General features: G+C 50.3%; 1 protein-coding gene across 1 annotated transcript in view; it reads right to left on the bottom strand.

Annotated features, from left to right (window-relative positions):
* Positions 1-24,641, bottom strand: part of Pcp4 (Purkinje cell protein 4) — a 51,285-nt gene that overhangs the window by 12,206 nt on the left and 14,438 nt on the right. Inside the window, exon 2 of the mRNA XM_005323473.4 lies at positions 14,001-14,052. Within this exon, the coding sequence (XP_005323530.1) occupies positions 14,001-14,052 (52 nt within the window). The remainder of the gene's footprint in view (positions 1-14,000; positions 14,053-24,641) is intronic.

Here is a 24,641-nt window from a genome sequence, read left to right as displayed (position 1 = left end):
CCTCTGTGGGTTCCATCAAAGCCTCCTCATGTAAAGAGTTCTCATGGAATGAAAATAAAGCAAAGCATTTTCCTTTATTTATTTCAAGAATTCCAGTCCAGGCATGGTAGCACACACCTGTAATCCTGGCTAGACAGGAGGCTGAGGCAGAAGGATCACAAGTTCAAGGCCAGATTCAAAAATTCAAAATAAACAAAATCAAAAGGGCTGAGAATGTAGCTGGGTGGTAGGGTGCTTGGCCAGTATGTATAAGGCCCTGCGTTCCACTCGCAGCCCCAGAGGAAAGAAAAGGAGAATTCCAAAGACAGAAATTCCCAGTGTCACACCAAAGTTACAGAATTTTGAAATTGTTTTTTTTTTTTAAAGCACAATTTTCCTAAGGCCCAGCATTAAAATATTGCTTGAAACACTCTGATTACCAACAGAGGTAAGGAGCCTCTCTGTCTAGATTCGAGATTTAAGCGGTGGTGAAATACCCATTTGGGGACTGCGGGAGCTCAAGGAGGCACTGACAGAAGCTGGTTGGGGACGCCGTCATCCCTAGGAAGGAGGCATCTAGGGGTGGTCACATCTCACCTTTCACTAAAGTCATTTTAAACTGAATCCAAGAAATGCAGGTCGGGAATCCTATTTCCCCAGCGTGGTGGCCAGTGTGACCTAATGGGCTGTCGCTAGCCTGGCCGCGTAACTGGCAAGACCGTAGAGTCTTGTTCAACTCTGGGATGGGAGACCCGCATGCGACAGTGTCATAGCCACACGTCGCTCTCCGTGTCCTCTAAGACCTCACTCATCTCAAACCAACCTGGCCCAGAGTTTCAAAGGTGCAGAACGACTCCCACACACTGGCCACAAGTCCAGAGGCTGATTCCTAGAAAAGGCAGGACAGCGTTTTTCAGGTGCTGCCAGGTACCCATCATTCCCTGGACACGGGCCCAGCAATGCCTAGAGCCAGGTGGCCCTGTCCAGGCCAAGGGTGAGACAGCTAAAAGTTTCTAATGATTCTATGTACCACCTCTGTCTCTAGGACAGTGGACAGTGGCTGTCTGACCTGGGCTCACCTGCAGACCAGTCCCAGCCAGCAGCCTCCCTGCACACCTGAAGCACCCTCTGGAAGTGTCCCAGGCCAAGACACCTGCTCCGTGGGTCACAGTCAGATGGTTGGAAATGTAGGGGTTTTTTTCCAGATAAAAACTGATTTTTCCCATTTTATTGAAATAGTGATTTCCAACAAAACAGCTGTGTCACAGTCATGTGTTCACAGCCTATGACAATGGCATTCAGATCCTGCCCATTCTACCTTCCTTCCCCTCTCCTGTCTCCACCAAGGAAAACCACAGCCCTTCTCCTTTGAGCTCACGGGCAACATTCCTGTGATACATGCAAAACAAAATGAAAAGAAGTAAAAATGCTGGAGTGACCCAGGGAAGAGAGCCAGCCTCAAATTTGTAAAGAGTCAGAATTAGAAGTGGGGAGAGGGTTAAGACGACATTGTCCCCTGTGGGACTATAGCCGCTCAGGGTGCAGTGGGTGACTGTGGGGGGGGGGGCAAATGCTTGAAGCACAGAATTGCAGGGGTGGGAGTAACTTTGGGATTCACGCCACCCCATCCCTTCAGCAGCAAACCGAGGTTCAGACATGGTCTTTGGAACTGGCCTCAGGGCCAAGCAGGCTCAAGGTGCTACTCAGGCTGGCTAAAGAGGACAGAGGATCCAAAGCCATCTGCTAACACGCCCAGGTCCTGGGACCAGTGTCACATGGTGTCAGCAAGCCCATGGATAAACCCAGCAAAAGCTGATGCCAAGCATCTCGGGGTGGGGGGGTGCCTTTTTTTTTCCTCCTATGGAACGATCATTGAGCCCAGAGCTCCCCAGGTGGAACACCCAGAGCACTTTCTGTACCAGCAAGTGCATCATGATCAACAAAAACCTCTTTCTGGGCTCCTTCAGATGTTCCAGGCCATTTTCAAAGCATACTATAAAAGCACCTTTATTATTATTATTATTATTTTTAAATGAACCCGTGGGAAGTTTCACTTTGGTGAGCACACATCAATCCAAACCGCCAGAGCTTTTATGTTTGCACTGAAACACCAAAACTCTAAATCTAAGAGAGGGTGGAGACCAGAGGACTCATCTTCTGTGATCCCTGCAGCTGGCGATCCTTGCACGGTGGAGGGGGACTCCTTCACTGCCCTGGGGTCCTGTAAGCTGGCTGCAGTGGGGTGACTCAAATCATAGTCGCTTTGCTCCGCAGAGCCAGCCACCCAAGCATTCTCTGACATCCACGGAGACCTGGGCTTCTTAATGAGCACAGAGCACAGCTCAAGTCCCAATTACTTTCAGGATGATGGAAGGGTAGAGAGAAAAGAACGTGTTTTCTACAGGAGAAGCTAATTGGCCAAGCACAGAAATAGCCCCCAGCTTCCACCCACATAACGATACAGTATTTTCTGAACTAATGATGGGGCTCCATGGCTGCTTCCCAGCTTACCCTCTTCTCCTGGTCCAGCCGAGTCTACCTAAACAACACTCTTTCAGCTGGTCACTAGGCTACACCATGAAAAGGGGAAGAGGCAGCGGATCTAGCAAGTCTGGGTCCAGGACCCAAAGGAATCCAGGAAGTTTGTAAGAAGCATCTACCACTCGGTACAGGTAGAACATTCCAGGAAACACAATTTTTTAAAAAAATCTTATTGAATTACATCTAGTGATATGCAAATAATTCACACTCTTCTCACCAGGAAAATGAGGGAAATGATAGGATAGACATGGCAGAGCCAACCGTGAGGTGACCGTGAGGGACCTTCCCAGGAGGAAGAAATAGTGAAAGCCCAGAAATCCAAGGTACAACTCTGGAAAGATGGTACTAATGATGCGAACACCTTTAAGCACAGGCTGGGGAAGCCAGGTGCTAAGTTATTACATTTAAAATTCAGCGACCCTACGGTGGCGCAGGAAAGAACAAGTCTCCTGGGGTGGGGAAAAGGGGGGGATGAAATTAAAAGATGTATTTAATTAAAAGGAGATGGTCCTTGCTCACATTTTGAAGCAGCTGAGCTTGCCGTCTAGTGTGAAGTTTAATTCAAGGTTCCAAAGCTGAGTCGTCCAAGAGGGACCTAAAGGAGAGCAAACCTCCTTGATCCTCTCCTCTCCTCTGAAATGCTGGCTGCAGGACTCAGGCTATCTCCCAGCCCAAATCCACATCACCCCCCCAACCCACCCCCAGCCAGGGGCAGCAGCCATTCGGCCCCAGGGAACACCTGGAGCCACCTGCAGGCCTACCCTCTGCCCGCTTTCCTCGGGATCAGGGCAGCTGGGCGGTCCTCCTGGACTCTCCCAGGGGCAGCTTCGGGCTCCGAGTGGCCTCAGGAAGCCCATGGTGTGTGCCTGTGCGGCTTCCTGCCCCAGCCACAGAGCCGCCCTGGCACACCCCGCCCTGTTGGGTCCCTCACCCCCAAGAGTCTGGAAGCTGCCCTCTTTCCCCTCTGCTCCACCCTCCGCCATCGACCTGGGATCCATCAGGGGTCTGTTCTAGCTGCTTCCTAGTATGCACCCCCAGCCAGCGGGCCCCCCCCCCCCATTGCTTCTGGATGGCAGCAGAGGCCGGCGCAGGGGCTTCAGCTGACGAGGACATGGCTCCACCTTCACGGGAACAGCCTAACGGCTGTAGGCACTCAGAGCCGTCCCCCTCCCAAAACAGGTCTGACTGCCCTCCTTCCTTTAAATGCATCAAGCCAGCCAAGGACACTATAAAAAACAAAGAGGTGGCATTGATGGGACACGGGTATCTTTTTTGTTCTTTCTTTCCTCTTTCTTTCCCTTTCTTTGTTTCTTGAGAAAAGCCAATCCAAAGTTAGTGTAGTGATCACTCTTGCTGAGAATTCTTAGAGTATGAAAGGCCCTTTTTTTTTTCAATTAGAGATCTGATGGGCGACCTGTCACAAGGGTCAAGGAGGGACGTGCATTGAGGAAGACTAAAAGCAGACCCCAGACCCTGGGTACAAGTGAGGTTTCATTTCTTGCCTCCAGATTCACTCCCCGCACCTTCCCACACCTTCCCCGCCCCATCTAACCCCAGCTCTGTGGCTTTGCTTGGGTCTGTCCAGTGGTGGCCCCAGAGGTGACCGGCAGGCAGAGAGGGAGGTCTGCCTCTCTCTCTCAGGTTGCCACATAGTGTATGAAATATCCACTTACATTCAAATTTCAGATTAAAAAAATTAGTGCAGCTATATTCCAAACATTGCATGGGATACATTCAAAACGGGTTGCCTTAGTCTGTTTATCTGAAATTGAAAGCTGAGCGGGCATCTTGTATTTTTATTTGCTAAACATACACCCTATGCCATGACACAGCTGTGCCCTTCAACAGAAAACATATGGCCTGTCAGGCTGTCCCCGCCCAGACCCCTCCCTGGATTCTGGTTCCCACTACAGGCCCTGCCACTACTGTCCTCAGATGCTACCCTCAGCCCAGCACACACCTGTGCACATGCCCTTTGCAGCAAGCTCTTCAAGGACCCAGCCTAGCTGTGCCATCTACTTCCTTCCAGGACCGTGACTGACACATTCACTCTCAAGGACTTCCTGTCCCCCCCAACCATTGTGTTTTTAAAATAGTCCATCATCGGCCCTGATTGTGGTGTGTAGCACATAGTAGGTGCTAAGAGGATGTTTCATGAGTGAATAAATAAACAAGTGACAGAAGGGAAGCTAGTCTACACTGGGATGCAGCATCCCTCTCCTGGTCGCTAGGGGTTACAGTGCATCCTGAGCAGCACAAGCGGAACACCCCAGGGTGCATGAGGGGGAGGGATGGGGCAAGGATCACCCCAGGGTGCACGAGGGGGTAGATGGGGCAGAGGAGGGTGGTGGTGAGCCATTATCAACGGTGTGGGTGTGTTCTGGTTAACTATTGCTGTGGAATGAAGTGTCTCAGAATTGAGAAGTCAAAACCCAAAAATTGACTCTTTTCTCCCAGTTTGTGGGCTGCCGGCTCAGGTGGTCGCCCCCTGCAGTTGCTGTCAGAGGATCCTGGTGCTGCGGCCATCGGAAGGGCTCTTCGGCCACAGGTCTGGCACTGGGCGGGGACAGCTGGTGCGGTCACGGTTGGTTGGCATCTCTGCATGCACTGCTCCATGTGGCTGGCTTGGGCTTCCCACAGCAGGGTGGTTCAGGGCGGTCAGACATCTGACATGGCGACCGGCTTCCTTCACAGGGTGCATTCCAGAGCGGGAAGTGGAAAGTGCCTATTCCTTAGGGCCGGGCACAGAGGCTGCCTTTTTTTTGGACTAAGGAGTCGCAGTCACCCAGATGCAAGAGCAGGGGGCTTAGAACTGCCTCTCCATGTGTCCAGGACTTGGCAGCGCTCTTCCCACCACAAGGTACAGTGCCAAGTGAGAAATCACACGAAATTACAACCAGAATAAAGGAATCCAGGAATTCTAGCCAAGACCATTAAAAAGCAAGGAAAAATAAAAACAGCAGGGAAGTTTTATGCCCTTCATTTGGGAAATTGATGAGATTCGAAGTAATTTTTTTCTTTTACATTTATTCGCATTCATCTTATGCATAATTTATTTTCTGGTCGTAAGTTTTTATTTCTTTGATTTTTCTGGGAGGCCTTTTCTCCTGTGCATCCTCGTCTTCTGGTTGAGGAGCGGTCTGTTCCTTCTTGGTGAGGATCATCTTGGTGTGGCAAGGGACTTCACCTAAGGACTGACCTGACCTTGAGATCTGCAAGGACAGTTCTCTTCTCTTGGACGTGCTGGATGACCTGGGAATCTGCATCTAAACCCTCTAGTTCGGCTGAATCACTCTGCATGCAAAGAATGTGCAAAAACTCTTTTTAGGTCACTGCCCTGGTCTGTCCTGGGCACAACTAAGACCCATGCTCTACCCCTGCAAAGGCACCTATTGATGGCTTTCAGATACTTGGTGGCTTTTGGGATATGCGTATCTCCACGGCCTGGACAGTTTCTCGAGTGTTCTTAAACCTGAACATTCGAGCCTCTTGATTTGCCTGATTCTGTGGGGTTTTCTGGATCAAGAGGAGGGCAAACCATTTTCACAGACCACCTCAGACCCTCAAATGAATTATTAACACCAGAACGTCGCCAATGATCCATTCACTGTGTTAAAGCAGGATAGTAGTTTCAAAGTGTCGGAAAGAAAACGGCTTGTGAAATGAACGATACACATTTAATTGCCTTTTTTAAAAAATCAAGTCTGTTTGCAATGCTCGTCACAGGCTGGCTGCCGGGACGGGTGACTGAGCAAAACGCAGGGGGCTTCGTCTAACGCTCTGCTTCTCACTTTCCAACAAGGGGCCCTGTGCTTTCATTTCTCACTGGGACCTACAGAGGATGCAGCTGGCTCTGTCCTTCACGGATAGTAAAAAAAAAAAAAAACAGAGAAATGACAAACAGGACAATAGGGAATACGTTTGTTGGAGTCTTGCCTTCAGAGCATGGGAAGGGGCTGGGTGAAATTGCTGTAATTTCCACACCCACTCTGCTGTGTGGTGACCCTCAGCTGCTCTCCCTATGCCCCAGAGCAAGTTTCCTGCCCTCCAGGTGGCAAAGCCACAGTGTCACCAGCCAGTCTGCTGGGCTAGGCTTTAGCATAGGGCCCAGATAATCCACACTCACACTCTGAATTCTTAAAGAGATGATTCAGCACTGAACGTGTTCTCAGCTTGACTAAAACTAAGAAAATTTGTGCCCCTCCTGGAAACAGGAAAAGTCCCATTTAGGGGAGAATAAAATATACTGGGAGCGAAATCACCATGTCTGATTGAACAGTCCAAAGAATTGACCCAAATCTTCCAAGATTAATGAGTATTGATTGGAAACTCCAATTTGCTTCTGATTAAGAAGGCTGGGAGAAAACGATCCATCCGTTGAGTGGAATTTACACAGCTCTGGACAGTCCCCAGATGCTGTCCTGGAAGGTACTGGAAGGTATGCTGGAGAAGAGCTCAGGCAGGCTATCTTCCCCGCAGGAAGTAGCTGGGAAGACAGATCTAGCCCCGAGAGGAAGATGCACCTTCTGCAGAACATCAGCTGATGCACTGGGGTCCGGAAGGAGCATGGGCACCCGCACACTTTCCTAGCTCAGAGGAGCCCCACCAACGCCTACCTACAAACTGGAGCCATCTTCCCTGTGGAGCAGCGGCAGTCCAAGGTGGCTCTCACTTCCAGAACTGCCGGCCAAGGGTCTCCCTGAGATTACAACTGTCCTTGCCTACTTAAAAGAGCAAATCATTTTCCAGCCCATGAGAAATACTGTCTCCGTACAAATTGTTAACTGAATGTAGAGGAGACCAGGGGCTTGAGCTCCTGCACTAGGCCCAGCAGGCCCAACCGAATGGAGTCCCTCCTGCTGAAGTCGCTTTATGAGCTTCTGAGAAGCCAGGAGGGAGGGAGGAGAACTGCTGGCCAGCCCAGGTCAGCTCCAGCTGGCCTGGTGAGGAAGGCCCCTCTACTCTCCCCTGGTCAGGGGAGTCACTGAAAGACCAATCTGCTCTCGGCTCTGTTTCTGCTTTTGTTCGCCCTCCTGTCTATAAAGCCCGCCTCCTCTGCTCCGCTCCTCCGACCCGTTCTGTTTCACACGTGGAGGTGTTGCCAGCTTCTAGAATTGCAAATAAAAGGCAGCTGAGCTCTTTAAATTGTTGTGATGTTCTCTTTTGATGAAATAATGGATTAACCTAGACATTCCTATCGTCCCGTTGGATTGGATTCTGAAGGACCAGCCTTGCCCTAGTTGAAGCCATTCCATGGGCGTAAGAAGACCCTGATAACAGTCCTCCCGGCACGCTCCATGACCTTGGCTTCTCCCTCGGGCCTGTGGGCCTTCTGTGCAGGATGAGGAGTAAGGCTCCGTCTGCAGCTGCCTAGAGTTACCAATGTTCAATCTCCAAAAGAAGGAAATGAAGGAAGGGGAGGAGCCAGAGCAGGAGGGGAGGGAGGGGAGGGGAAGGAGGACACCGGAGTACACCGCTTCAGTGTTTTAACTGTGAAAACTAGCCTGGCTGTGCCCTCTTTAGCCTGAGGTCACCTGTATCTGCCAGAGACTGTTAGCCACATCAGTGGCAGTGCTGTGGGGACATGATTTCCAGCTTGACCACGATGCTGCCTGTTAACCTCACCCTGCTCCAAGGGTCCAGTCCCCAGGGGGGTTATCAACAAGTCTCTGGTCTCTGGTCATCAGAGAACTCATGACAGAGAAGAAATGGAGAAAACCTGGTGGGTGGACCTCAAACCAGGTGACCAAAACCTCTCTTACACGATGACCTTGGGGAAAACCCGGAGCTCCAGAGGGACCTCTCCTGAGACAGCCTCCCAGTCCTCTCAAGGCCACCAGGGCCCAGAGAGAGGGAAGCACACGAGGCCACTTTCAGACTGCGCAACCCGTACAGAGGCAAAGGATTAGACCCAGAGACAGCCACAGATCTCCACTTCTGTTAACAAGGTGTCAAGCACAGACAGCGGATTAGAAGCACTGTGTTTATCTGAGGTTGTACCTGCTCATTGATGTTATTATAATGCTCAACCTGAAGGGCAAACAAATTTCAAAAAGTCACTCTTATAACCAAAATCGATGGTAATAAAGGCGCTGACAGCAGCAATCCACCGAATAACCTTCACCGGGGTTCGCTTGGTGCACAGTTCACATCTCGAGCAGGCTTGTTGGAGCCCCGATGGGTCAGAGGCCTGTTTAATAAGCAATCACAACGTCGCCCTTTCCCCATCTGGATAAATAGCAGAAGCCACCTGCACATCTGCCTCTTCCTTCTGGAATGCAGATTCGTGAGAGTGTCAGAGCCAGCAGCACAAGGGACGCTCCCCTGATCCCAGCCATTCCTGCTTCAAGTGTTTTTCTCTTTGTGGCAGCTTAAAATATGGGGTGGGGGGAGAAGAGAAAGAGCAGAGGGACCCAGATGGAGACCGGCATTTTCTGAGTTTCCTGTGAGCTTCGTGTGGCACGCACAGCAGCCCTCGGGGTCTCTCAGCTCAGGGGGCCCCAGCTCTGCAGCACCGGTTCCACTGCAGATCGAAGGCTTTGTGGTCTGGACACGTGAACACCTAGAGTTGGGAAACTGCAGGGAGCTGCCTTCCCCGGTGCAGCCATAAACTTATAAACAATGCGTCTCTGATTCCTGTCACTGCGACACACTGTAAGCTGCTTTTGCCTTTTTCCGGAGGTTTGTCCCAGCATGGTAAGTTTGCAGCTAAGCTCTTGAGATGTGTGCAGAACTGGCATGTTTGTCCTTGGGGTACACCGGGTTGCACGCCCCTGGCCTCCAGGCACCTTGACATTCCAGCCCACGGGAACAGCGAAAGTCCCAATTGCCAGCTGCTGCTCTTCCCTGCATCTGTCCTCATCTCTGACCTGATCACGTGCCACGTTTGAATCCGAACAGAGCCATGCCGCTGTGGGAGGCTCTTGCAGGGCATCAGCCCTCTGTAGCCCTTGTAGCAGCTGCATTTCTGCCTCTAGCCTTCCACCCTAGCTGGGTGTGCACAGAGACAAGGTCACCCAGGGAGCGTCTCCTGCCCAAACTGACCTTCTCCTGGACATGATAATGCCCTTCAGCCACTTTCTGTCCCTGCATCCAACATCAGCTCCCCTTGCTCCAAGCTGACCACCCACTGTCACACGGGGTTTCACCTGACACGTGCACAGGGCCAGGAGAGACAGGAGTGCATCCCAGGTGAAACCTGCCCAATCAAGGTGTGGGTCTTGGGAGTTCACCATGCACCAAGACCACCAAACGGTAAATGCAAGTGTGTGGTGTCTCCTAGGTGGCCTCCAGCTGGTGATGTGGAGCCCAGGGGCAGGGTTGGAGTGGATAGTGCTCTGGAAATGAGCATTTGGATTTTAGTTCTTATTTTAAAAGTCACTTGGCTTAGTTAGTGGAAATGTAAATATGTCTATGAACACAGGTCCTCCTCAATCGCTGTCTCTCTCTCTCTACTTACTTGATAGCAGAAAAATAAGAAAATGACTCTATGTGAACCTGTGGTGGGTTCCCTCAAAATCCAAAGGTGAGAGGAAGCTAAACTCCTAAGGCTTGGGTTTTATTCAAAATGGGGGGAAATCCTGGCACAGCTGCATTGTGTCTCACCCAGTATTAGCGATCGTGTAGTCAACCATACCAAATCAGGCTGCATTTCACGAGCTCCTAGCACACCCTCACACCTACCAAAGCCATCTCAAGTCAGGGCTCTAGCTGCAAGAGGGGACACGCCTATTCAAGCCCGGAGCCTCTGCCCTCTGCAGGGCTCACACACCAGGAAGACACAGCAGCTGTCCCAAGGCCCCTGGGCAGCTCTGGGTGATGCTTCCCTGCAGCGGGGACTTAAGGGATTCTTCCCTGGGAGCAGATGTGTTCCTAGCCTTCCGCCCCCGAGTCAGAGCCTTTGGAAACAAATGCATCACAGCTCACCGTCTTGAGAAATCCCTTCCCATTTTAGAAACTCAATTTAGCTTGGGTAAGCCTCCACACGCCATCGGGAGGCTTAGTTCTCATAAATCTCTTCTTCCATCTCCTCCGGAAATGTGTGTACCTGTGCACAACAACAAAGAAATCTAACTCCTGGGGTCTCCAATATCAAAATCCACGTCAAGGTATCCAGGGAAATTACTGTCCCATGAAAACATCCTTTGACTGTGTCCAAGCAGATAATGTGTGAGAAATAATCCAGATCCACATGGCTGTGTCTGTACTTAGAAAACACATGTGACTTTCACTTAGGCTTCTAGATGGACAGAGACTTGTCACTGGAGTCGCCCAGGTCCTGATAAATTTGTTTTCTAAATTAAAAAATAATCTGTAACTATTATTTCTGAAAATTCTGTATCCATACTGCAGATGATTCTGTGTTGAGAGCCACGGCAATTCTGCAAAACCTAGAGCCATAAGGAAGATCTGGATTTGTTGGGCTGTATATTTAGAGACTGCGATCTTGGAAAATGAGGAGGAGTCCAGGGACGCTCCAGCTGTATGTCAGATTTCTTGTCAATAAATACCATGACAACAAGAATTACAGGAAACCGGATTCCCAGCTAGAGCTCCCTCGAGATAATTTTTAACTAAGGTAACAAAATTCTAGCAGCCCAAGAATGTACATACCCTCTGAAATGTTAATGCTCCTGACCCAGCATCTTGATGATACAATTTCAAAGCACCTATCAGCTTTTTTCTTTCTGTGTCAAGCTGAAGCCTCAATTAAATTTATAGAACCTGGGACAAAAACAAGCTGGTTTGCAGATGGCTCTGGAAGGTGGGGATGTTCGCTATGGTTAAGCAGCTACTGTCGGTGCTTTGGGGTTTCACAGGGCACACATCCTCTCGGGGGTCGCTCTCCTTGCACACACGAAGGCAGCGTCATTTAATATTAATGGGAAACACATTAACACCACACACCTCCCTAGACAGCTGGGGCGACAGTAATATATTTTGAATTTCACTGGTGTGCAATATTAAGTTAAAATGGAAATTTCAAGATTTAAGAGATTAAATAACAGATTCTTTAGAAAAATGACCCTTGGCCCACTTCTAGAAACTTCTCAATCTATGCTGTGCCATTGCTGGCTTTTGTCTTTGTTCATTTTTAGTGGCAAAAGTCTCAAAAAAAAAAAAAACATTGACTATTCTATTTATATATCTTGTGCATAAAGTATACATAAGCAGTTTTACCTAAAATTAAGGTAGAGCATGGTGATAATAATTTAGATTTATACAGTGACACTATCCTATAATTATCCAATAATCCCTAGCTCCCCTTTACCACTCAGAGGCAAGTATCTTTTAATATCTAGAATTATATAATGAAGAGCTTTATTCATAGCGTCTTCAGTTTTTCCATTCGATTAATTTTTATTCCTCCAGAAAAGGCTCCCTCTTGTTTCCACTGGTGTTTCCACCAGTTTTCAGCTGAAAGAACTGCCAGCATTGAAAGGCAGAGAGTCCCCTCCTCGGTGATAGCTGACAGATCCCTTTGGTGCAAAGCTGGGGACATGGCTGTGCCCACCAGGACTGGTAGGATGCCAGGGAAAGCCAGCACCAGGGACCCCCACACACAGCACCTAGAACTGACACCGCCCCCACATCTTCACACTCCCGGCTGCTCAGGTGTGGCCAGGAGTGACACTGAAGCCCGGTCTTCCACGTGTGGACCAGGAGCCCTGGGTGCCTACCTCCTTGAGAGGATCCCAGGAGGCCAAACGCATTTTTTGTTCTTATGAAAGACAGTATTACCGTGAAAGATGTTATTCAACCTTAAAAGATGTTATTTGCTTTTTAAAACCTCCTCGTCTCACAAGGGCACAGTGGGATTGTCTAGAGGCTGCGTGTCATGCATTGTCACAACACACTGAATGCAGATGCAGGCAGGAAAACCCAGCCGCCCTCTGCCGAGCGGGACATGCAAGAGGTGCAGAAAGGCTTAGCACTGCCCCCTTGCCACTAGAGACCCTTTCTGTGTCGGAGAATGTGATCACGTTTCCTAAATAAAGAGTGTTACTAAGGTTAACAGGAAAACTGGTTTATTACTTTTTTTAGTGAATTCATAAGTAACCTTCCTAAAGGGCTCCATTTCCATTTCTAATATGGCAGCCACCAATGGATACGAGGAGCATAAACAAAAGTTCTTTGGGGTCCTCAGGCCAAAGCTCCTCTCTCCTCCGTTACTCCGTTACAGGGTAACAAGATGCTGCTCCAGGGACCTGCATGCAGGACGCTCCCCTGTGTCAGGCAGCTGGTTCTTCCTCTTTTAGGCAGCTATAATTTCCCTCCTCGCTTGTAAACCCCCTCCTTCTCCCTCCTCTGCTCTCTGACATCCTGCCAGTATCCCCCACACACCCAGCTCCTCACAGCAGACAGCAAAGGCTCTGGGCAGCAAGGAAGGCACAGCCGGGTTTGGGAAGGACCCTGGTTCCTTTCTCCCCAGGCCCTGCTTTGAACAGGACAACCTCTACTTACTGAGGTGTCAACCCTCTGACCCTGCCCAGAAGGACAAGGTCAGCACAGAGGGAACTGAGTCTTGCTCAGGCCCCAGTGCAGACTCACTTCAGAAACCCAGAGTGTCTTCAGGACCCCAAGGAATCCTCACAGGTGCATTTGAGATTGGCATTTTGCAATATGATTGGTCAACATGGCACAGATTCCATCTGACTAGAGGCAACAGCTGTTTCCCACAAAATGAGGATTCGTTCTGTAACTGATCACAAGTGAGATCATCCAGGGCATGCCGGACTCCTCCGCGTGGCAGGGATCTTCCATTATGATGTCACCTGCCATCTCACTGCTAAAGTTAGGGACCTGGGGCAAAGCGGGCTCCACTTCCTTCACCCTCCATTGGCTTCCGTTCCTGCCCACACCCCAACACCCCCACACCTTTCTTGGTTTCCCAATCCATAAGCGATGATGCTCATTCCTGAAACTTTGAAACTTAAGGCTGCAGGGAAGCCTGCAGAGACAGGAGGCCAAAGCTCCTCTCTCCTCCGTTACTTGTGTCTGCTGGTGACCCTAAAAGCACCAGTCGCCCGTGAGCACCACCCCAGGGACCTGCACCCTGCTCTGGGTGCTAGGAACAGGGGAGCAAGTCTCCAAACCTCCTTTCAGAAGTTGAGCACTTCACAGTTTTCAAAGCACTTATCTCATTTGATCTCATTTTATCCTCACAACAACTCGGATGGATTCTCACCAACCCTAATGAAGAAAGCAGAGAACTATATTTGCATGGTAATTATCCTGTTGCCCCAAATGGGAGTCCTCTTTTGGGAGGGAAACTGCTCTTATCACCGCATTTAGCTAGCTCTGTTTTCTTTGTAAAGCCAGACCAGGGTGCTCACTGTGAATTGCTAAAACCCACTCTAGACTGACGCAGGGACATAAATAGTAAGCAGATTTGGATGGAAGGCATGATCCACCCCTGCTGGGGCCCAAGGCTGCTGCGGAGGGGCAAGAGGAAGGGGCAGGACACCGCGTCATCTTACCGTTTTCGCCTGATGTCTTATCTTTTCCATTGGTCGCTCCAGTACCTTGTCGCTAAAAACAAAAATACATAAATAAATAAGTAAACATTTTTAAGAAATTATCAGATGTAATAGGATTCTCCTGTCTCTTTCCTCTTGCCAAATGTCTCTCCCATTATATCCAGTTCTGTGCTACTTTAGCTCAGATGGTGAACACGGTAGTGGTGAGCCAACCCAGAAAAGGGACAGCCCAGGAGAGGGGTGACTCAAGCCCCGCAGACGCAGCCCCCTCCCTGACCACTGCTCAGTGCGCCTCACAGGTCACCAGGGAAGCCAGACGGGAGACTGCTGTTGATGGACAATGACCTCATTGAGAACACGAGGGAGAGAGCAGAGGCTCTGGGCCAACAGCAGGAGCAGAAATGTCCCCTTCATCACAACAGCCCTCACAGTGCTGCACTCTCCTGTCACTCATTGTGCCCCAGGTCTTCTTTTTAAATATCATTTTCAACTAAACAACTCTGATGCTAAAAGTCAGAGTTCCTCCTCGCGCTGAGCTATTGTTTCCTGTCGTCGTTTATGGCTAACTTGTGCATTTTCATTTTGTGAGACTGACAAGAGTGCCACAGATGTCATTATGGTATGCTTTGGAGCTTTGGGTGTGATTCCTGGGTGGGCAGTTGGGAGCTGAGTGGCGTTGACTGCGAATGTGAACACCACCCATTTGCTCCAGCCTGATGCCATCTTCCCAACTATTCTGGGACCTGGAGGGAGAGGCATTTTATTAATTCAACCTTCTTGCCATCATTAGAAAATATGCTTTGAGTTGAAAAGAAATGAAGTGACTGTAAACTTGCAGGAGGAAACGAGGCAGGCTGGGGGCATGATTTGTTCAAGATCATGGAGGAAGTGAGTAGAATCAAGACTGGGACCTGGCTTCCTCGCCGAGGTTAGTGTCCAGCAGGCATTGGGACATAGCAGTGCCTAAGAGGAGTCCTGGAAAGACAGTCAGACACGGAGCGAGGAGAAAGCTATAGGAGACTACAGGCCATGATGGGTGACCCCCACTGACCGTCAAATTCATATTGAGGTCAAGGATTTCAGCCTAAAAGCAATCTCATAAAAAATAACCATCGGTTCCCTTTAGTATTCAATGTTGTCATGAGAATGTCCCAGCTCTTTATTGGGAAACCCTTGCCTTCGGGTTCTGATTAGTGTAAGTAAACAGGGAACCAGATGACGCCTGGTGCTGACAGTCGGCCATGCTGTGCATGCTCACTGCCTTGTGTGGATGGAAACCTGGAGAGGCAAAGTGACGCCACTCACGTGTCATTGACACCCTCACCCTGCATCCCAGCCAACACAAATGCAAAAGCCCACCCGGGTCTAGGGGGCTCTTCCCTGTTCTGTGAGGCTTCCACCTGTCTCTGGCAGGAATGGGGAAGAAAGGAGACAGACCAGTTGGAAAGGTCACAGAAATGTGGGCCCCTCCTTTCTTCCTGCGGGTGTTTGCACGGAGGGAGGAGATTGCAGTCTTCAGCCCACCGTCACTGACTGCTCTTGAGCAAACCACCATGCAGATCCCCTGCCCGGCACCCCCTACCACCCAAGAGAACCTGGAGTACACATCGTCTGGACTGAAGCCAGACAATGAGCAGTGCAAGGAAAACACCCGTCTCTTCTTTTCTGTCCTGACTTCGGGGCCTCTTCTGTTTCAGCACAGAGCTGATAAGTTGCACTTGATGGAAATCAAACAACCCTTGAGATGAGCCCAGTCAGTGACGCAGCCGCCGCCCCAGGTGGCGAACTACGCCGTCTCTAAAACCCTTCCCTGCACGACACATAGGCACTCAGGAAAAAGAACGTTCTGCAGAACAAAAGGACGGCGCTTTAAGTCCTACGGAATGGGATGCAGGTACAAAGGAGATGCAGGGTGGCCCCACTGCCTGAAACGTCTCGAGCAGGAACACCTTTCAAATGCCGCCAATGCCACCTTTCACAAAAGATCACCCTCCAGAAACCAGCGGAAGACTGAAAGGAAACGCGCACAGGGAGAAAAGAACTCAGCTTTTGAGACTTTCCAAGACGGGATTTTTGTGTCAGGTCTTCTTTGAGGGAAGCAAAACGAAGCTGATAGATGTCACAGGAGATGGTGTCATGGATCAGAAAACCATCCTGACAAAAAAGAACAAGGCGTTCAAAGTGCGTTATTACGGAATTCTTGGAGACCTGGTGACATTTTCAAGGGAAGGCTGGGGGCAGTAGGAGGTTTTTGCAAGAGCCAACCTATTCCTGGAGACTGGCCCCCACACGTGACCGTTTGGCCACCACAGCCACACAGGTGGTGGGTGTCCTGGAGGGAGAAGGTCCATGCCAGGCTGGGTATTAAGATGTCACGGCTCCGGCCGTGGAGGCCAGGCCCCCAGCACTCTCAAGCTTCACTGACTTGGGGAATTCTGACAGCTCTCTAACTCAGTGGGAGCTCCCAGAGCCTTGCTTCACCTGTGGACACAAGGCCAGAGGAACTGGCTCAAGGCCACACAGCTGGGAAGTGACTGAGCCAGAATCCAAACCCCAAAGACCAGGCCTCCCTCTCAGCCCCTGTGTAGAGCAGTGTTGTGCGGCAGGTCCTGCAGGCCTCCACAGCAGGCCGTGGTTAGGAGACAGGCGGACGAAGGTCTGCAGGGGACAGGAGCTTCATTAGCACCCACAGGCTGAGAGTTTGGAGGAACGTTGGCTTACAGGAAGAAGCAGCCAAACCAGAGACGAAGGCCGTGGTTGTAGGAATGTTGTGCAGTCTTTTTCTTTTAAAGTTTAAATAGCACAAGCACAGAGCTGGGCTATGCTGAAATAAGTGGGTGGATGGATGGGTGGGTGGATGGATGGATGGGTGGGTGGATGGAAGAGTGGGTTGGAGGATGGGTAGATAGGTGGGTGGGTGGATGGACTGACGAAGGCCATTCTCTAACAGACCATGAGAGAAGGGGTTTCTTTCCATGAGGTGATAGAAGTTCATGTCCTAGAGAAAGAGACTGCCTTTTCTCTTCATCCTCCTCCCACCCCCAAATGGTAGAAGCTCTGGCCCCCCAGCACCCTCCACCACCCCAACCATGACCTCATCATCCTGAGGCCCTACACGGACTGCTGAGCAGAGCTAGTCCTGCCCCAAGAATATTACCTGTTAATTGATTTTATAATGAAAGTCAAGTCTTGAAAGAGTAGGGCACAATAAACAGGCTTCAGAGTAAACTGTGGTAGGAGCTTTGAGGATTCTGAGCTGTTTCCTGGGAATTTCAGAAATGATCTCGCAGTACCATGAATACCACCACTGTGTGGTTCAGCCAGAATATTCTTATAATTTAATACCTTACGAAAGGCAGAGAGCAGGGGAAATCTCCCCAGGCGAGGATACACAGCCCCCGTTTCCAGGTTACGGCAGGACGGAAAACACCCTGCCGGAGCTGAGAACCAGCGCACGCCCCGAGAGTCTCTGGAAGCGACCCTGCTTTGACGGTTTCCGATGGATCTGGAGAGTGAGTCATGGCCACGGACAGGAATGCAGCTGGTGTACCCGAGGGTCTGTCTGTTGTTTCTTCTGAGGCCAGGGAGCGGTCGTGGAGCCCGAATCCACATCCATCTCAATCGCAGCACAGCCAGCACATGGGATCTCCTCAGATTCCTCTCCCAGGAGACCTGCCCTCGGCATAGATGTTCTCCTTCAGGTCCTCCCCTGGTCACCTCCACTCACACCCACCCTGAGCTTCCCTTTCAGGCTCTGGGCTTCCCAGTCCTGTTTGGGACCGTCCGTGACACCTCAGGCCCTGCACACGCGGCATCTTCTTTGACACTCATCAAGTGTGTATGACAGTCCCTCCCGCTTCAGTCACCTGAAAGAACATGGCCGAAGCTCAAGCCAGCTCTGTGCCCGTCCTCCTGGGGGCACAGTGACCCTCCCTCCTCCAACTTCATCAAGCAAGGTCCTAGTGTCACCCAGAGACCTTCTCGGGGCACGAAGGGCCCCTCTGGGGAACGGTGTGTTCCACTCAGTTTCCCTTGGCCATCATAAACCATGAAACTACTTGGTTCCTTAGAGCCAGACACATTTTCCCTAAAATCCTCGATGTCAGTATTGTCCTGGTTTCATGGTTAGGACATGCTAAGTATCCCCCCAAGGTCACAACACATCATTTTAAAATGACAGCATAAAGTTAGTTTTTTCCTCTTCCCCACCCTGGTGGCGAGCCTGTGTGCTGTGAAGTCTGTTGAGAAGCCACACAGAGAGGCTAGGGCAGACCACAGCCAGATGACAACTACTCTCGGTCCCCAATTTTGGGGCACCACCAAGGGACTTACAGGGCTTAGAAAGAGAGGTTTTCTTTCTTATCGGCGGCCATTAATAAAATCACAGCTTTTCAGAATTCAATGGAAACCCGGTTGAAGGAAACCTAAACAACAATTGCACATTTAAGAGACTCGTGTGCCTTTAAACGTTCCTTCTGATGATCTAGTATGTGCCAAGTATCCATAACAGGCAGGAGAGGTATTTAAAGATATAATTTTTGAAGTAATTTTCCCTGACAGTCTCATTGCACCAAGATCTGCAGGAAAAATAACAACAACAAAAAAATATGTCTCAGCTGGGCTTCCCAGAAAGCAGAGCCCGAGGCAAAGGCCATTCGTGCTCTGGCTTTAATAGAGAAGGCAATGCCGGAGCGGGGGTGGAGGGGAAGCAGGAAGAGGGAGCCTCTGTGGGTGACTTCACCCAGCCCGCCATTAGGTGCCACCCAGTGCTGATCCCCTCAAGGGCTCTGAAAACTCTGAGAACAGACCCTGGAGGAGGTGGGGCAGAAGAGCTATCCCCAGCTCCTGTCCCTCATCCATCCAAGGCATCCCACGGAGCATTGATTCCCGATGCCTGGACTGTGCCGCCTCATGCCTGGCATCTGCCAGGGGTCGAGGAGGACGCTCCAGGGCAGGAGGTGGAGCTGGAGGTGTTTGGTGTGGGCAGGAGATGACAAGCTGTCACGGAGCACCTGCCTAGAGTCTGTAGAGCTCATGCGGAGCTGGCTACCCACTCGGGTCCCCACAGATAGGGTCTATAGTGACATGTGAGAGCCGCCCCGACCTGAGCACAGGAACTTGTGCTTTCAAACAAGTTGCAAAATCACCAATGCCCCACGAGCTGGAAAGAGCCCACCGATTTCTCAGTAAATAGCTGGCTTTGGATCAATTTCTCCCCACCCTGAGCTTAGAACAGGTATTCAGATATGTCTGGACACTTCTGAGCTACATCTAGGATGGCACGCACACCAATGATACCTAGGTCTGAACAGCGTTGGCTTGAATAGAAAACGCCCTGTGTCCTGGACATCAGTGGCAGACTCGTAAGTGACCTGAGGACGCGCCTTCTCAAAACCCACTTGTGCTTCCTTTGGTCGTGAGCCACTGGATGAGTTCTCAGCCCACTGTTCCTCCTGGTGAATCTATTTCCAAACCACATCCTTGGAAGAGCCACCCCTGGGCCAGGTGAGCCTGGCATTGCCTGGCTCACAGAATAAAGAGCCAGCGCTACCATTTAGATCTGGAGTGTCCCCAAAGGTACATGTGAAAGGAAGGCTGATCCCCAGTGCCACAGTATATGGAGGGGGCTCTTGGGAAGTAAGACCTCGGGGCTCTGACCTCAGCTGTGGAGTCACCCAGTGATGGACTCATAATTTGGTAGCATTATTGGAGGTGGTGGGAATGTAGGAGGTGGGGTCTAAGAGCAGTAAGTAGATCGCTGGGGTGTGTCCTTGAAGGCCTATCTTGTCCCTGGTTCCTTCCCCTCTTCTTCCCTTCTCCCCACCCCCTCCTCCCTTCTCCCCTGCCCTCCCCTCCTCTTCTCTCCACCTCTCCCCACCCCTCCTCCCTTCTCCCCTGCCCTCCTCTCCTCTTCTCTCCACCTCTCCCCTCCCCCTCCTCCCTTCTCCCCTGCCCTCCCCTCCTCTTCTCTCCACCTCTCCCCACCCCTCCTCCCTTCTCCCCTGCCCTCCCCTCCTCTTCTCTCCTCCTCTCCCCTCTCTCTCTCTCTGTCCTGTTTCTCCATTTGCGTTCCTCTGTCTTGCTCTCTGGCTGCCATGAGGTCAGCACCTCTGCTCTTCTGCACACTCCCACTATGGTGTTCCGCCTCGCCACAGGCCCAGAGTGACAGTGCCAAGTGACCAGGCACTTGAACCTCTGGGACTGTGAGCCGGAATAAACCTTCCTTCCTCTAAGTCGATTTTCTCGGGTGTTCTGCCACAACAATGGAAAGCTGATTGACACACTCAGTAATCGAGATAAATAATATTTTCAAACAATAATTTTTAAAATTAAAAGTACTGCAAGAAGTTATGATGGAAAAGATACTAAAATGTCAAACATGAGGTTGGAATCCCTGATCTCTGTTCCAGGCTCCAGTGTGACGCAGCTCTGTACAAGCCCCCAAGTTTCCTCACAGTAAGAGCACCCAGAAACCCAGTAGTTCCAAGGATGTAGGCCGTCATCCTGACACCGTAGAGTTGTCGAAACCCTTTCGTGACACCGTGGACCATGACTACAGGCTAAAAACTGTCATTTTGTGAGTTTTTCCTCTGTGATGTCTGGACTACCCCTGGAAGAGCTTCGTCGTTCACAGCTTGCCATCCATCACATAAACCAGCACACAGTCCTGTCCGTGTCGGAGCCAGATTGCCACCACCTGTGTCATCATCGATGCTGATCCAGAACCAGGGAGGCAGCACACCCGGTCAGAAAACCATCCAGCCAAGTACTCGGAGAGGTCCATCTTGACAGTGAAACTCTACAAGTTCCCATTAAAGCCACAATCATTGCTTATTCTATAAGGTTGAGGAATATGAAAAGGGAAATGGATACCGCTTGGTTAATTTGGGGGATCCAAATTGCAGTTTAGAATGTTCTCTGAATCCACACCAATAGCATTTAGGTGGGTGAAGTTGGTTTTGCTCTAAGAACTCAGCTTGATATTTAATTGGGGGGTTATTATATGATTAGAAGTTCACCTCTTCCAAAGCCTCCTGTGGCTAGGGAACAAAGAGCTCCCTGAAGCAACGAGGCCCCAGACCACCCCTCATTTCTTAGGGCTGCACCCACAACTCCCTGTCACTCCCCTCCGCTCAGTAGACTTGCCCATTTGGCCACCAATTATTGGAAAGACCTTCACATGTAAAATTGACTTTGGTCCCGTTAGAGAAAAGAACATGGCAGAGACAGGCTCGCTCTCTCTCTCTCTCTCTCTCTCTCTCTCTCTCTCTCTCTCTCTCTCTCTTTCTGCCTCTACGAGGTGAAATGCTTCTATTATGCCCTCTTGCCGTGATGTTCTGCCTCTCCACAGAATGACTGTGACCAGAGGCCTGGAAGGGACCCTACCTCACACGGGCTCTCATGTCTGGCGGGAGAGCATGAGCCAGGGCCCCACCAGCTGTCTGTTGCTGGGGAAATCCCTGATCAGAGCCTCAGTCCCCTCCCTGCAAGAAAGAAGATGACAAGTCACTGGCCCCACTGCAGCGTGTCAGGGGCCTGCCCACCAACGCCAGAGGCCATCACCAGGCCCTGTCCAGTGGGAGGCTTCCGTGTGAAGACAGAGTGCTTCTCAGTATTTGGGCCTCTGTGCCCGCCACCTGGCCTCTGTTGGCCCGGCCTACCAAGCAGTGGCAGGATTCCTCAAAACAAGGAAAGGATCATCTGTGTCACTCTCCGGGTGGCTTGGAAGCGCTGGTTAGCGGCTGCTGACACCACCCAGCCGCCGCCACGCCTTTCCTCCCAAGCCGTTCCTCTCTGAGGCGCTGTCCTCCTCCCGCCGCAGCATCATGATGTTCTGGCTGCTAATGATTCTAGGGTTTCCAGCTCCCCTGAAATGGCAGCCTGTCGACAGGCGATTCCTCAGAAGAGTCATAATTAAAGGAAAAACACGAATCCGCGTGTCTCTGCCGTACGCTGTGCTCAGGGACCTTGAAGGTTTGGATATTGCACATTCTTTGCAGAAGGCACAGCCCCCACAGGAGGGACACCAAGCGCAGAGCCACCCCAATGATCCCAGGACGCCCTGCTAAGAGGCTCTTCCTGCTTTGTTTGGATCCCTGTTTATAGAGGGGGGAAAGGCATGCTTCTCTGCATTATGTTTTAATGTTTTATTGAGGAAGGACCACGGGTCCCTTGATGATGATAAACTAGGGGAGTGAAGCCACAGGGCAGCACAGATAAACAGAGCAACAGCTGGGCCGGACAGCAGGCCGTGGATGAGAGCCAGGGCCAGAGCCAGGGCCCTTGGTCACTGAGCAACATCAAAGGGCCCCACTAAAGGCACCTTTCCAATTAGAGTTCTGGATTTTTCAGAAAAGCAGCAGAGACCTTAATGCCAACATTCTGCGGTAAGAATAGAAGAGATTTAATTTCTTGCCACTGATATTTTTAAATCATCTATAATTCTTCTACTAACATTCGAAAAAAAAAAATGATCATTAAAAGCTCCACTGATTTAATCCCTAAAGGTGTAGAAATTAATGGCAAAAGAAAACTTCAGCTTTTTTTTTTTAAGTTGATTGAAAAGCTGATGAGGTTTTCAAGGACAAGCTCATTAACCTTTCTAATTCTTCCTCACGCTCCCACTTTCCCCTCTGCAAGACCCAGAGGCTGAAATTTTGCCTCCAGTGCTGACTTCTATTCCTAGAATTGCTATCCTGACCTTTACGGTGCCAGAATTAGTTGGCCTCACTGGGGGTTCAGCAAACCATTATTGAAGGAGTCCTCCTGAGCAGGGACTCATGATTCGTTTTATTGAAAGGCTTTTTCTACTTTATGCCACAGTCATAATTTTTTTTAAATTCGTGCTTTTACCCTAAAAAAACCTTCTTTGTGCCCGTTTCCTTTATAAAGAACTCTGTTTCCTATTTGCAAAAGCAGGATGTGGTCATTGTGAAATGACTGGACACGCAGAAAGAAGAAAGTGGGAAACCATCCACCATCCAACGGCCCGTGCTGAGCCGTGCTGACACCCCAGCACACTTCCTTCCTACTCTTCTGAGTGGACACACGTGGATATTGTCTCCGTCTTATAAAAATGCACATCCTTCGTCTAATTTCACAACAGATGTATGTGGCAACCAGGGGACAGTGCTAGCCAAGGCCTCGAGAGACATCCTCTCACTTCATGGATTCTTGTGTCATGTGAAATGTCCAACTAGGCTCTTGAATTCATCTGGAGTAAACACCTCCAAGGTTTCAAATCCTACGTATCTCATGCATGCCAGTAAAGTGGCTTGGCTTTTCCTATTCAGCCTCGTCCCCCAAAGACTCAGACTGATGTTTGCATTGCTGTCAACTTTGTTTGAAAACAAATGGCACAGAAGGTTCTGGATGGCCAGCACAACTTCTGCAGTGGTTGAGATAAGGTGTTAGTATTTTGTTTTGTTTTGTGGTATTGGGTATTGAACTTAGGGCACTCGACCACTGAGCCCCATCCCCAGCCCTATTTTGTATTTTATTTAGAGACAGGGTCTCACTGAGTTGCTTAGCGCCTTGCTTTTGCTGAGGCTGGCTTCGAACTCGCGATCCTCCTGCCTCAGCTGCTGGGATCCCAGGCGTGCACCACCGCCCAACTGTTGGTGCACTTTCTCCTAAGTGAGTCCTCTCCACGGTGCTGTCCTCCTTCCTGCTCCAGCACCCTGAGATTCAGACCCCTAACAGACTAGCGTTTCCAGCTGGTTCCCTGGTCACTGTACAGCAGCTGATGTCCCTAGGACCCCACTCCCCAGGGACACACAGGGCCATGGTAGTATTAATGCTGGTTGTCAGTTTAAGAGGAGTTTCCTCTTGAAACGGAGAACTGAAGCTGCCACATCGTAGCTGAAACCCTGCTCGCCTGCAGCTGAGGTCCTGTGGCAGTGCCCAGGGAGGGCAGCTTCGGTCACTCTCTGCCATCTTGTTCCAATGCCACTACTTCCGCTGTTCTTTATTAGGCAGCATTCATCACTTGTTTCAGTACAGTGCCCCCCTTACCTGCAGTTTCAGTGACCCCAACCAACCAAATTCTGAAAATATTACTATAGTGCAAAGAGGAATTTAAGATGCTTGAGATAGAGCACTTTCACTATCTCTGATTGCAGTATGTTGCTAGAATTATTCTCTTATTACCAGTTATTGTTGCTGGTCTTTAAATAGACAGGAAAAAAACAGTATACTTAGGCTTGGCACTGTGTGCAGTTCCAGGAATCTGCAGGGGTCTTAGAATGCATCCCCCATGGACAGGAGAGGACTGCTGCACATGGGTTAATTTATGTGCAAGTCTGTAAGATCCTGCTGTTCTCAAAACAGTGTAAACACCTTGGGCTTGTTTGGTGAGTACCATAATTGGGCTCCTTTTATTCACAGTGTGCTAGTGAAAGGTGGATTGTAGAGCTGAGGGCAAAGGGAGGCCCTGACTCCAAAGGCACACAATGGAACTTTCCGGAGAGAACCAGTAGTCTACCTCTCAATGTCAGAATTCACCAGCCACGCAACTTAAACAGGTAGATGTGACTACGTGAAAGCGCACCTTGAAAACCCTGGCGAATAAAAAGAAAGAAGAGGAGGAGGAGGAACAGAGTCCTGGAATCAGACCCCCAGGACGCCCAGCCCTGTCACACA

The sequence above is a fragment of the Ictidomys tridecemlineatus genome, chromosome 3 (genome assembly GCF_052094955.1).
Source record: "Ictidomys tridecemlineatus isolate mIctTri1 chromosome 3, mIctTri1.hap1, whole genome shotgun sequence".
Classification (NCBI taxonomy): domain Eukaryota; kingdom Metazoa; phylum Chordata; class Mammalia; order Rodentia; family Sciuridae; genus Ictidomys; species Ictidomys tridecemlineatus.
The sequence above is the reverse complement of the archived record's forward strand: the minus strand, read 5'-3'. Positions and strand labels throughout refer to the sequence as shown.